This window comes from Crocuta crocuta, unplaced genomic scaffold, assembly GCF_008692635.1.
Source record: "Crocuta crocuta isolate KB4526 unplaced genomic scaffold, BGI_CrCroc_1.0 scaffold170, whole genome shotgun sequence".
In the NCBI taxonomy this organism is placed as follows: domain Eukaryota; kingdom Metazoa; phylum Chordata; class Mammalia; order Carnivora; family Hyaenidae; genus Crocuta; species Crocuta crocuta.
In genome coordinates, this window is record NW_027527853.1 from 4,148,948 (window position 1) to 4,162,444 (window position 13,497).

At 50.4% G+C, this 13,497-nt stretch overlaps 1 protein-coding gene across 1 annotated transcript in view; it reads left to right on the forward strand.

The window, feature by feature from the left end:
• PDLIM1 (PDZ and LIM domain 1) overlaps nt 1-12,250 on the forward strand; it is a 48,480-nt gene extending 36,230 nt beyond the window's left edge. Inside the window, exons 5-7 of the mRNA XM_077779601.1 lie at nt 3,965-4,116; nt 11,277-11,394; nt 11,750-12,250. Coding sequence (XP_077635727.1) covers nt 3,965-4,116; nt 11,277-11,394; nt 11,750-11,936 — 457 coding nt within the window. The 3' untranslated portion in view covers nt 11,937-12,250. The remainder of the gene's footprint in view (nt 1-3,964; nt 4,117-11,276; nt 11,395-11,749) is intronic.
• The last annotated feature ends 1,247 nt before the right edge of the window (nt 12,251-13,497 follow it).

Consider the following 13,497-nt stretch of genomic DNA (forward strand, 5'->3'; position numbering starts at 1 on the left):
GTGACTCGGGAAAAACCAGGACTAGGAAACAAAGAATGTAACATAGGGTTAATGCAACAGCATTGAGTTGTTTGCTTTTTAAAGGAGTCGAGTTTGATTAAATCTTGTATTTTGTTATTAAAATGGTAAAACTGGGTTCAAAGAATGTGGTTAATTTTCAGTCCCCACCCCCACCACCAACCCGCACAACTACTTGTTCTCTGGTGACTCAGTCCCATCAGTTACATTTTTGCAAACTGATTGCTATAGAATTCTTCCTTCCATTGTTACTACATATGAAAAATGAGAACATGCTTTTTTGGGCTCCATTTCTTATGCATGTTTTCGTCCTACAATCAATTTTTTAACAAATTGAGGATATTATTTTTGGTTTGGTTTTGTTTTTAAGAAGATACTGATTTTTTAAAATTCTTGTGTTGTTAACATATGGTGTTATATTAATTTCAGGTATACAATACTGTGATTCAACAAATCTGTACATGACTGGATGATCATGATAAGTCCTCTTAATTCCCTTCACCTGTTTCACCCAATCCTCCCCTCCCCCCAAATGGGACCCATTAGTTTTTTCTATGTAGTTAATATATTTTGGCTTGTCTCTTTTCTTCTTTGTTCGTTTTGTGGATGATATTATTTTTAAATTAGATGTACCAGTGCTTGAAATGAGGTAATGGATCGTTTTTTATAAATTGCCAAGTGGTAGAACAATCTAATCATTACTTGAGAATACATAGTAAATTGTTTTCCTTTTTTTAATCGCGGAAATACTTTACAAGACTGTTTCTTGGAAGAGTAAGTGATGACCTTGTGGTTTGAGCTTTGTCATTTTTAACGTTCCCTTGGTGGCTTCCAGACATAACGACATATCCCAAAGAAGGGGAAGAATTCTCCCAAGAACATTCCATGGTCTGATCTCGATTTTAAAATAGTTCTAAGTGTAATAGGAAAAAAGATTCATCAGAAATAATGTAATATATTTACATAGGGCAAGCTCAGAACTCAAGACCCACAGAGAGTCAGACGTGCAAAGCAGAGGTGGCCAGAGGAAGACAGTGGCCCTTGGTTAAGACCACTCCTCGCCATACATTAACTAACTTGGATTTAAATTAAAACTAACAAAATAAGACTTCATGAAACGATTGAAAAAAAAAAAAAGACCACTCCTTAAGGTGGCCCATCACCTGCGTGGGGATGGGAGGCTCCCACAGCCTCCTGTGGGTGGGAGGGAGAGACAGAGGCGGGGGTCCAGCAGCAGTGGACAGGGCCTGTTGCTGGCTTCCCTTCCCTGCACGGCAGCTAGAGCAGGTGACCGGCTGATGCGTCTTTCTACTTCCGTTTTGACCTTTCTCAATCCTTCAGCGTCACTGATGTGACTGACTCTGCTTCCAGCCAGGGTCCTGAGTACCCCAAGTCCCCCCTCCCCCTGCCCTGCCCCAGGAGGCTGACGGGGAGAGGGAGAGACAGAGGAGAGGGAGAGGTAACCTGGGGAGGATTACCCCTATAATTACCCAGATACCTGTTTTCTTTTTAAAAGGGAACGTGAACGAATTACACAGTGGGTGGGCAATGAGTGAGTAAACGTCATTGGCATAACTCACTTGCACTTAGAAAAGTGGCTTCAGCCCTAAAGACAAAGTGGTTAGATTTGCTGAGAAAGACTGCTGAGAGGCGCTGCTGGAGGTGGCCTGGCGGGCTGGGTAGCAAAGAGCTCTGTCACCCACAGATTACAGCCTGTTTGCGTACAGACCTAGCCATCTACATCGGTACATTGTCTTTCCTTCTGATGTTTGCTCTTCGGACCCGTTGGGTGCACGGTCCCTTTTCCCTAAAGGATGGCAGCTTCTGAAAAAGCAACTGAGGCCAAAAAACAAGGGCGATCTGGGCCCAGGAGCCTGGGCTGCCATTTCCCTGGCACATCCCTGGGAGGTCCTGCCACCCTGTAGGGTCCCCTGTGACCCTGTAGGAGCCCCTGTGACCCTGTAGGAGCAGAGAGAGGGTGGAGCAGATTGGTCCCTTTGGCAATTGCCCTTCGCTTCCCTCACACCGGCTGAGCCTGGCCCTGTGCCACGCACTGATCGGGGTCAGGAATGGACTGGCGAACAAGACCGAGCAAGGCCCTGTGCTCATGGGCTCACTCTCTAGAGGAAAAGGGACAATAAGGACGCAGACAGATGCACGTAGAATCCAGGGGATGAGGGTGAGAAGCAACATGGGGGGAACGCTGAAGGGTGGAGAGGGTAAAGGTGGGGGCGGGTGGGTCGTTTTCAGTTGGGGACAGGGAGCCCTCTCTGAGGAGGGACATCTGAGCAGACAGGAGAGAAAACATGGGGTGATCTGGAGGGAGAGCACTCCAGGCACCGGGAGCAGTAAGTGCAGAGGGTCTGAGGCTGCTGTGTTCTGGAAACCGCGTGGAGGCTGGTGTGACTAGAGCCGAGCGAGCAAGGGGTGGCCTGCGGGGAGCAGAGCCACAGCCTCCAGGGCCTTTCTACTTTACGTAATGAGTGTTTATGCCACAGAAGATGAATTTGATTAAACTTGTATTTTGTTATTAAAACTGTAAATATTTGGTTCTAAGTCAGATGAGAAGCTTGGAGCCGCATCACGACACAGTGCAGTTCTTGTGTTTAATATGTCACAGGGGCCTCCGTTTGGAAATAAGACTGTCCTGGGCTGAGAATGGCAGTGTGGGGGCAAGTGATGAGGGTGGTTCATGGTGCTGGCCGGTGGTGGTGGCTTGGATGCACGGCGGAGGTGGGGGTGTTGAGGGGGGGCTCAGGACAGACTTTGCAGGTAAAGCTGAGTAGAGTCTCCCTTTTACCCCTTCGGACACCAGGCAGCAGAGGCTCCTCGCCTGGAAAGGCCTTGGGGGGAAAGTAGCCCCAGCTCAGCCTGTCCCGTCCTGTCCCGTCCCGTCCTGTCCTGTCCCGTCCTGTCCCATCCCATTGTCCCGTCCTGTCCTGGGGAGCTGTGCTGTCCTGTCCTGGGGAGCTGTGCTGTCCTGTCCCGTCCTGTCCCGCCCCGTCCTGTCCCGCCCCTCCTGTCCCGTCCCGTCCTGTCTTGTCCCGTCCTGGGGAGCTGTCCTGTCCCGTCCCATCCCGTCCCATCCCGTCCTGTCCTGTCCAGTCCCCTCCCCTCCCGTCCCATCCCGTCCTGTCCCATCCTGTCNCGTCCCGTCCCGTCCTGTCCCGTCCCTCCTGTCCCGCCCCGTCCTGTCCCGTCCCTCCTGTCCCATCCTGGGGAGCTGTCCTGTCCCGTCCCATCCCGTCCCGTCCCATCCCGTCCTGTCCCATCCTGTCCCATCCTGTCCTGTCCTGTGCCGTCCTGTCCCATCCCTCCTGTCCCGTCCTGTCCCACCCCATCCTGTCCCGTCCTGGGGAGCTGTCCTGTCCTGTCCCGTCCCATCCCGCCCCGTCCTGTCCTGTCCTGTCCTGTCCCGTCCTGTCCCATCCCGTCCCGTCCCATCCTGTCCTGTCCCGTCCCGTCCCATCCCGTCCCGGGGAACCGAGCTCAGGCCTCAGCCCCTCCCTTACACTGGAACAGGACTTTACTGGGAAGAATTTATGTACAGTACAGAGGCCTGTACTGAGGGGACCCAGCTGAGCTTTTAGTGGTCAGGCTGTGGTTGACATTTTTTCTCTTCTAAATTTTCTTCAGACATAATGTTGTTTACGTAACTAAGAAAGAAGCAGAGCATTCCCGTTCCATGGGATCAGGCCAAAAACTAATTGAATCACTGAAACTCTTTGGAAAAATAGCCTCTTACTGCCGTTAAGCGGTAGCCAGCTCTGACGAGACACCTTGTAACACCAGCAGGGTCTGTAGCTGTGTAAAGAGAGGGCTCTGTCCACTGGATCCTTTCTATCCACCCTGGGATTCAGGGGTGTCTTCACTTGGAAAGGGGTGCCTCATGATTTATTTTCTAACTTCTGAGATGTCCTAATGAATTTCCGAACATTCTTTATAGCTTAGACAACCCTCATCCTCCGAGCGGACTCATCATCGACAAAGAATCTGAAGTTTACAAGATGCTTCAAGAGAAACAAGAGTTAAATGAGCCCCCCAAGCAATCCACGTCATTCCTGGTTTTGCAGGAAATCCTGGAGTCTGAAGAGAAAGGTAATCAGCCCTGCGTGCATGTGTGTGGTCAGAGGCTCGTGGGAAAGGCCTAGGTGAGGGTCCGTCGTGGCTGAAACAAAGGGACTGCAGTCCTTAGTGGCTGAAAGGGGCACAGTGTGCTTTGGAAAGCATGGCTTTTAAAATGCTAAGGGGCACCTGGGTGGCTCAGCCGGTTGAGTGTCTGACTCTTGGTTTCAGCTCAGGTCATGATCTCATGGTTCATGGGTTCGAGCTCCACGTTGGGCTCTGTGCTGATAGTGTGGAGCCTGCTTGGGATTCTCTCTCCCTCTCTCTCTTCCCTTACCCCACTTGTGCTCTCTCCCTCTCTCAAAAAATAAATAAACATAAAAATTAATAAAAAAAATAAAACGCTAAAAGCTTTGAGAAAGAGACAGAGAGCGAGAGCGAGCATGAGATCCCAACCACACATGGCCAGGAGTTCTCTGTCACTGACGTCAGGGTGAGCTTGACTGTGTGGGAATCTGTTCATCTGTCCCTTGGCCGTTTGTTTGGCTTGAGCGCACATCCCATGCTGACGCATGTGACTGGGTGAAGGTCGTGGGCCGTGACCAGCAGAATGTAAAGGAATCAGCAACATGGTGGAGCTGGGTGCTAGGCTTTTACCCTGGGGCAGTGCACTTGTTCCTGCTCTAGGGTAGGTGGACTCCCCAGAGCCAGAGGGCCCCCAGTTTGGCCATACCCTCCCCGCGTGACCTTAGACAAGTCTCTGAACCTTTCCCGGCCTGTTTTCTCATCTGTCAGTCAGAGACAGAAACCCTCTTCTCTAAGGTTGGTGTGAGGATCTAGTGTCATAAGCCACACAAACACCCGCCACATGACTGGCATACATTGGGTGCTTCGTGCCCATGATTTTGTTTGCAAACCTCATCAGGAGGTGCCAGGCCAGCCTTAGCTTGTCCAGGGAGTGAGCTCTGAGGCCTGAGCACCCAGGGCCTCCTGTGTGGCTCTGCAAACAGATGTCGTAGGCCTTCTATTCAGACCATTTTCAAGTGGATGGCACTAAAGCTATCTTAATGTAACAACTGCAGTCTATTATGAGACAATTCTGACAGATTGTGTCCCTGGCGAACGGGTGCTTTTTCCTTTTTCTCACAGAGGTGAGGAGCCACAGCCCCTGCCCTGCCTACCTCCCTGGTGGTCATTCACAAGCACCTTCTGATTCTCTTGTCAGCCTAGCCTTGAATGACTTTTTTATTTTTATTTTTATTTATTTCTAGGAGAGAGAGAGAGAGCGTGAGCAGGGGAGGGTCAGAGAGAGAGGGAGATACAGACTCTGAAACAGGCTCCAGGCTCTGAGCTGGCAGTCAGCACAGAGCCTGACGCGGGGCTCGAACCCACGAACCGCGAGATCATGACCTAAGCGAAAGTCAGACGCTTAACCGACTAAGCCACCCAGGCGCCCCTTGAATGTCTTTTTTAGAGGCTTGGGTTTTGCACCTTTCCTGGTCTCTGCGCTGCCCAGCCCCCCCGCCCCCCGCGCTCTGTCTCCCTTGCTTTCCCTGTGGCTCAGATGTCACCAGAGCCCTGCTTTCTGTTGCTCTCTCTTCCTTCTCCCCCACCCCCCATGTGTCCACCTGTGAAGAGAGAGTTGGTGATGCCTGCAGTGAAACTGGCCTCACCACCTGGCCTGAGGGAACTTGACTTGCATGCTCTGTAACAGTAACCTACACACACACAAACACACACACACGCACATGCACACACCCCCACCCCCCGGCCCCCAGCCACAGGTGGGCTTCCTGGGAGTCCTGCCTGAGCTGAAAGTTCCCTACCGAACAAACCCAAACCCAGGCTTCCTCCCGACTTGGGTGGGTTCTTTCCAGAAACTGGTAATTTACAAGCACAGGAAGTTAGGGGACCGTTCTCCTATTATGCTAAAAGGATATTGCTCTACCAGCAGTTTCCCCCTTTGCTTGTTGTACCTGTGCATTTTGGAAGGAATGAGTCATATTCTGTATTAAGTTCAAGTATTAGGGCCAACTGACAAGTGACTTGGGGAACCAACCCTAGAGAATGACAGTGTTGTCAAAATGCGAGAAACCACAACTTACTCTGCTCTCTGAGTAAGTGGGTGCAAACCCCTTCAGTGAAGAGAGGAAAAGTCAGTCCATTCCGCCCAAACTAGGGCACAGACACTGCAGAACTCATCTAGTCAAACGCTTTCATGTCCCAGAGAAGGACCTAAAGCCCAGGCTTACTCAGCTGCCCTGATGTGGTGGCTCCATGCTCAACATGATCTGGAACTCCTTCCGTGAGGTGGCTTCCATTCTCAAGGTTACCTCATGGCCCTAGTTGGCAGCTAGTGCTCCAGCCATCATGCCCACATCCAGGTGCCAGGGAAGAGGAAGGGCTAAGTGGGGACTCCTCCTTTCAGACAGGCCAGCTTTTTCTTTCCCAGAAATCCCACACTAGTATTCCATTTAATTTGACCAGAATTTAGTCACACGGCCATATCAAGTTGCAGGAGAATCTGAGAATTCTAGTTCTTTCCTCCCTGAGATGTTATCCTCTTACCTCAAAAGAAGAATGTAGTTTCTCGCCTATCTCTTAATATGTATTCGCGTTAAATTTTCACTGAATGAAACACCGTAAGTTGTAATTCATACATCTGCCAGATTCAGAAGGCTCTCAGGGGAGGGAGCTCAAATGCCAGCTTTTGTCTGAGATGAAATGGTCAACGCTCAGGGAAGTGAAGGCTACTGTCATTCCAGAAGGCCTGGGGTTCAGAAAGCAACTGCCCTGCCAGCACTGGCATCCAGGATCTGCCTGTGACCCGCCTTGAGACCACAAGCAGGTGGCCAGTCTCTTCAAGCCCTGGTTTCTGCACTTGTCCAGGGAGGCTAATAATGGCCACTTCACAGACGGTCTAAAGCATTAAGGGCAATGGTGCCCGTAGAGTGCCAGGCCCAGCATCAGTGAGGCCCAGCATCAGTGAGGCCCACGGGGGAGGCTTGGCTGCGGTGGGGTTTGGTGAGAAGCCTCCACAGGATTCACTGTGGGTCTTCTCATTTGGGTGAAATTCAGCCTCTGGACCAGGAGAAAGGGTCCCGGGTTTCTCAAACTTCCTCTTGCTCTGGATCAAATTCCAAATTTGCAGGGAAAGAGGAGGCTTTACTCTTTTTTTTTAATTGTGAACTACAGCTACCACTAGATGTACTGTCTGAACTATATTTCAGTGTACGTGGTGGCGTTGGCCGTGTGCATGCTGTTGGGCTACCATCAACACCACCCGCCCACAGAACTCTGTCTTGCAAAACTGAAGCCCAGAACCCATTCAGCATGACCTCCTCGTCGCCCCTCCCCCCGCCTGTGGAAACCACCATTGTACTTTCTGTTTGCATGAGTTTGACTAACTTCAGGCACTTCCTATGAGTGGAATCCTGCAGTATTTGTCTTTTGTGACTGGCTTATTTCACTTAGTGTAATTATTTCACGTGTGTTGTAGCAGGTATCAACATTTCCTTCCTTTTTAAGGCTGAGTATTCTACAATGTGTAAGTAGCATATCTTGTTTATCATCCGTCTGTCCACTTAAGAGGACTTTTAATGAGAGGAGACTGGGAGGGAGCCATCAAGGACTGAGAAAATACAGGGGGCACTAGAGGCTCCAAGATGAGAAAGCTGGAGATTTGCTCAGGAAGTGTCCAAGTGCCAGGTTTGGGCCATGAATTTGGTTCTTTGGAAATGTGGAACCATGAAAGGTGGTTGAGCAGTGGATAGAAAAAAAAAAAAGCTGTGCTTTACTCAACCCATTTTCACCCTTTTTCCAGAAAGCTTTGACATGAAAGTTTCACTGGAAGAAGAGAACTTTGGAAATTTTTATAGCTTACCAGAGTCCAAAGGAAGCTAATATTTTTACTGTAAGCTAGTTGAGAAGGACAGAGTTTCTTTGAGTTTGCAGTGCTGGCTAGGTAAGTGAGAGATGGAAATGGAGCCAGCAGGTGGCGCTGCAGGGCTGAACAAACCTGAAGGCTGGCTTTGTGCAGCACACAGCTGCCTCCTTTCCCCCTCTGCTGTTTCCTCCCTCCCTCCCTCCCTCCCTCTCCCTCTCCCTCCTTTCCTTTTTTATTTTTTAAGTTATCTCTGCACCTAACCTGGAGCTCGAACTCATGACCTTGACATCAGGAGTCCCGTGTTCTACTGACTGAGCCAGCCAGATGGAATGCATTATGTGAAAAACAGCCCCATCACATGAGACCATGACCTCACTGAGCAGGTTCCCTGGGCACAGTCAGTTTCCCTTCCAAGCCGTTGGGGTACACAGAGACACCGCATTTCCTTCCTTCACAGGGTAGGCAGCCGGGTGGCTCTAGCAACAGGGGCCCACAGATGAGCCTGTTTGGGATGCTTAGAGGCGTGAAGCTGGCCACCCAGGCACTTCTGAGATTCTCCAGAGGGAGCCAGGATTAGGGGGGACAGGAGGGAGGTTTTGCCTTGGGTACAGAATTTAAGGGCGCACCAAAAAAACCCTCAACAATCAAGACAAAAATTATACTTTAATGCAATATTTTTAAAAATCATAAATAACGCAGGGAAAAAAGTATAATGAACAAAGTTAGTACTGTGGCCAAGGAAGGGAGGAAAGTTTGGGAAGCCACAAGGGGATGTCGAATGTGGGATAACCAAAGCACCAAAGGCAGCTAATGGGGCGGCACCAAGCCTTCCCCAAGCCTATTTGTAGAGCTTATGGCCGAAAACAGTGGAAACCCTGGAGCCTCCTAACATCTGCCCCTTCTCATGTGTTGCCAGATGGACATCTGTGTCGATCGGTTTCCAGCACTGATGGGGGAACCCCGAGAGACCATGCCATCAACACCCATGATAGGGCCTTTAAAACAGGCTGCTTTCAAATATTCCCTCTTGCTCTTCTCTGTAGGGCAACAGAATGTCCCAGGCTAGCTGTCATGCTGCGTTAGCCAGCAGTGGGCTGCAGCAGCGAACGCACTTCTTGTTCCTCTGACAGCAGGGCTGCTGGTCGGGCAGGGCCTGGCTCCGTTCCAGAGCCCAGCAGAGGGACGCGCCACGCTCTGGGGCTTGCTGTTTTTAGGGCAGAGGGCAGAAGCCTCAAGGGGACAGGACCAAACCACACAAGTGCACCTCACGCTTCTCCTAGAACAGGGCTCAAATCTGCTCACATTCCCTTGGCCGAACCCAAGGCCTGCGGGGTAGGGAGTATACTCCACTGAGAGCGGGGTTTCTAAGTTTTGTGCTCTTGACATTTGGGGCCAGATAAGTCCTTGTGGTGGGGCTGTTCTGTGCATTTTAGGACATTTAGCGGCATCTCTGGCTTGGACCCATTGGATGGCAGAAGTACTGCCCTCCAGTCGTGACGAACAAAGCTGATCTCTAGGGGACAGAATCACCCCCAGTAGAGAACTACTGACCTACTGGGATGTATGGTAAAGGTGAGGAGGGTACAGATAATCGTGAACAAAATATACAGCCTCCCATCCCAGCCAATTATAAATGCCCCTTATTTGAATTTATCTCAGTTTTCCATTCAGAGGTAGCAGTCAACATGTGGGGACTCATTTTCTAAGTTGACAAGAGAACCAGGGCCCTCATTTGTCAGCCCAGGATTGCCCCACCGGCTGCAGCTGTAGGATGCCTCTTACCCCCTCACCTGACACACACAACCATTTTTTTGCTCTTGTCCAGTGATTTTCAAAGTGTGGTTCCTGGACCAGCAGCAGCAGCAGCACCTGTGAACTTGTTAGAAATGCAAATACTTGAGCCCTCCCTCAGGCCTACTGACTTAGAAACGCTGGCCATGGGGCCCAGCGAGCTGCATTTAGTGAGCTCTCCAGATCACTCTGGTGCACAGTAAAGCTTGAGAAGAGCTGCTTCAGTCTGAAGAAGTGGGTTTTAACAAGAGACAGAGTAGGCTCTCCTGGGGCCCCTGCAGCTGGAGATGGTCGGTCAGCAGCTCCAGCTACGAGCCTGGTCTGTGAATTTTAGGAAGTCTCTCCTGGTGCCTTCACACATGCCCGTTCAGAACCACTGGGGTAGAGATTTCTTTGGCTTCTTGGGCCAAAACATGTCGGACTAAGGGACCAGCGAGTATTTGTCATGGCATTTCACTGCTCATGTGTACATATTTATTGAATTTCTACTGTTTGCCAAGCCCAGGGCTAGGCTCTGTGGAATATTGCAAAGTGTATAAAACAGGGTCATGGTCCACTAATTTGCAGTCCAGTCACAGAAGCGTGTAAATAGCTGACGAACAACAGTACTGCTAGCCAGCTGAATAGATGGCAGTAATAGTAATATTTACAGCTTGCCATTGTGAATAGCTGCCATGATGGAGGGCTCTGAAGGCGTGATGAACTGGGCTGCAGTTGGGCACCCAGCAACCAAGAGCTTAATTTATCCCCTTGGGGCTGACTGCAGGAAGGCTGCTTCCTCTGCTCTGGGGCAGGTGGGTTTTATCTGGCTGCTTGTAGATGCTCCACTGTAATGACTTTGTCCTTCTTGTGAGGTGGGTTTCTTTTTTTCTTTTTTTTTTTTTAAGTTTCTTTATTTGTTTTGGCAGAGAGAGAAAGCGTGTGTAGGGAAGGGACAGAGAAAAAGGGAGAGAAAATCCCAACCAGGCTGTGCGCTGACATCGCAGAGCCCGACGCAGGGCTCAGACCCACGAACTGTGAGAGCATGACTTGAACTGAAACCAAGAGTCAGATGCTTAACTGACTTAGCCACCCAGGCTCCCCCTTGTGATATGGGTTTCTTTTGGCATCTAAATACATTGTCTTTTGATTATCAGATGTTTTTATTTACTTATTCCAACTGTGTAAGTCAATTTTAAGTTCCTATATCAGTATTTGCATGCATTTAATCAAAATGAAATATCATTTGTGTTTTCAGGGCTTTGTGCCAGGTACTGTGGGAAGGCTTTGTGTGTATTTTTAAATTTTTTTGTACCACCGTGAAGGGGAAAGCAATCTCCTGTGTTATATAGAAAAGGAAACTGGGGGCCGGAGAGGTTAAGTGACTTGCCCAGGGTCACATAGCAGAGTCAGGTCTGTTTGATTGCAGTGCCCAGGGACCTTGCTGGAACATATGTATAAGTGACTCTGAAAGAACTAAATGAGACTTCTGCAATCAGACCTTTCCTGGCCAACCCAAGTGTCTTCCTCACTGTAGGGGATCCCAACAAGCCCTCAGGTTTCAGAAGTGTTAAGGCTCCGGTCACCAAAGTGGCTGCATCTATTGGAAACGCCCAGAAGTTGCCCATGTGTGACAAATGCGGCACCGGCATTGTGTGAGTACCCGCCCTCCCCAGGTGCTGCGGGCCCTGCAGGTTGGGTAAAGTATGACAACGTGGCAGGTGCCGGACATTGTGCATTTGGGGTGTAATGGGGCCAGGTGTACAGGTTTTCCTTGGCCAGGGACGCCTTAGAGTGTGACCATGTAAAACCAGGAAGGGGCTGCTCTGCCGGAGTGGGAGGGCTTTCCGAGGAATGTCTGAGACCCCAGGACAGAGCAGCTGCTTTATGAGTGGAGGCCCCTTCGGAGGCCCCGACCTGCCTTCTGATGGGCCTCAGGGGACGCCCCGGCTGCGGTGCCTCCTTCAGGTGCCTGTTGCTAACGGAGCCCTGCTCTGCCTCCCCCTGCAGTGGCGTGTTTGTGAAGCTGCGGGACCGTCACCGCCACCCCGAGTGTTATGTGTGCACTGACTGTGGCACCAACCTGAAACAGAAGGGCCACTTCTTTGTGGAGGATCAGATCTACTGTGAAAAGCATGCCCGGGAGCGGGTCACACCGCCCGAGGGCTACGACGTGGTCACTGTGTTCCCCAAGTGAACCGGCAGACCTGCGCCTGTCACCGCTTATGCTCTCACCGCCCCAGTGCTCTCTCCTCTCCTCTCCTCTCCTCTCCTCTGAGGTCTTTGGTTTTCTCCCTGCCTCTGCTCACTGACTCACTGGCTGTGTGACGCCTGCTTTTACGATTAACAGAAGATGGTTTCGTTCAGTGGCCTCCTTGCCAGCATCCCCGGGTCTTCTCTGCACCTCGGTTCATCTCTGCCACCAGTGGACATCAGCCAAATTTGAACCAGACCGAATTTAATATGTGTGATGTTCATTTCGTTTTTACTCAATAAATTTATAGACTCCAAGGCAGTGTGACATTCTTTATCATTGCTGTTTCCTGTCTCAAACCAGAATGGGATTTCTGAGGCCTCTCTCCTCTTGTTTTGGGGCTCCCCAAAACAAATCTCTGACATTTACATGCCTTTTTCCTCCAAGTGTGAGAAACTTGACATCTGAATGAGCCAGGCTCTCACCTTTCTTGGAAGCTTGTTCAAAATTCTCTTTCTCCAATGCTAATATAATGTAAGATCAACCTCGTTATGTTGAAATGATGTTTTCTTTTTTGCCTGGCTGTTCTCGGACTTATCTGAGGAAATGAATGCTTCTTAAATAATAGATGGAGAGGGGCGCCTGGGTGGCTCAGTCGGTTAAGCGTCCGACTTTCGCTCAGGTCATGATCTCGCGGTTCGTGGGTTCGAGCCCCGCGTCGGGCTCTGTGCTGACAGCCAGCTCAGAGCCTGGAGCCTGTTTCAGTCTGTGACTCCCTCTCTCTCTGACCCTCCCCTGCTCACGCTGTCTCTCTCTCTGTCTCCTAGAAATAAATAAAACATTTAAAAAAAAATAATAATAATAGATGGAGAGCTTTACCAGTTGGCCTTAGAATATTCCCTAATGAGTCCTTCTCCAGGCTGGTTGCCACCACTAAGCCTCTTTCCTTTGTTTGATTTTTTTTTTAAGTGTTTGTTTATTTTTGAGAGAGAGAGACAGAGCATGAACAGGGGACGGGGAGAGAGGGAGACAGAGAATCTGAAGCAGGCTCCAGGCTCTGAGCGTCAGCACAGAGCCCGAAGCGGGGCTTGAACCCACAAACCATGAGACCATGACCTGAGCCGAAATTGGGTACACAACCGACTGAGCCACCCAGGTGCCCCAAGCTCCTCCCCTTTGTGAAGGGATGCAAACTCAAGACAGATCTCATATAGGTGATAAACTCAGGAGCTAGTCCCTTGTGGAACTTGGATAGCTGGTAGACCAGTTCAGCAGCCTGAGGAGAGCATGAGACCACTGGTGGTCCTGCCATCGGGCAAGTCTCAGGTGCACAGAGTCGCTAGGTGAGGGTGCAGGGAAGTAGACTGAGATAATGAGAATGGCTCACCAGAACCTGGGAGGGGCAACGTTGAAGAGTCACATGAAGACTCCCTCGAACCTGACCTTGTGTCACCTGGATACCCCTTCAGAACCCAAGGACTTGGACTCCCAAGCTGGGGAGTCGCCAGCGGAGGGCTGTGTCCATCAGCTGAAGAGTGCTCCCTTTCCCAGCTGGTCCGGTGCC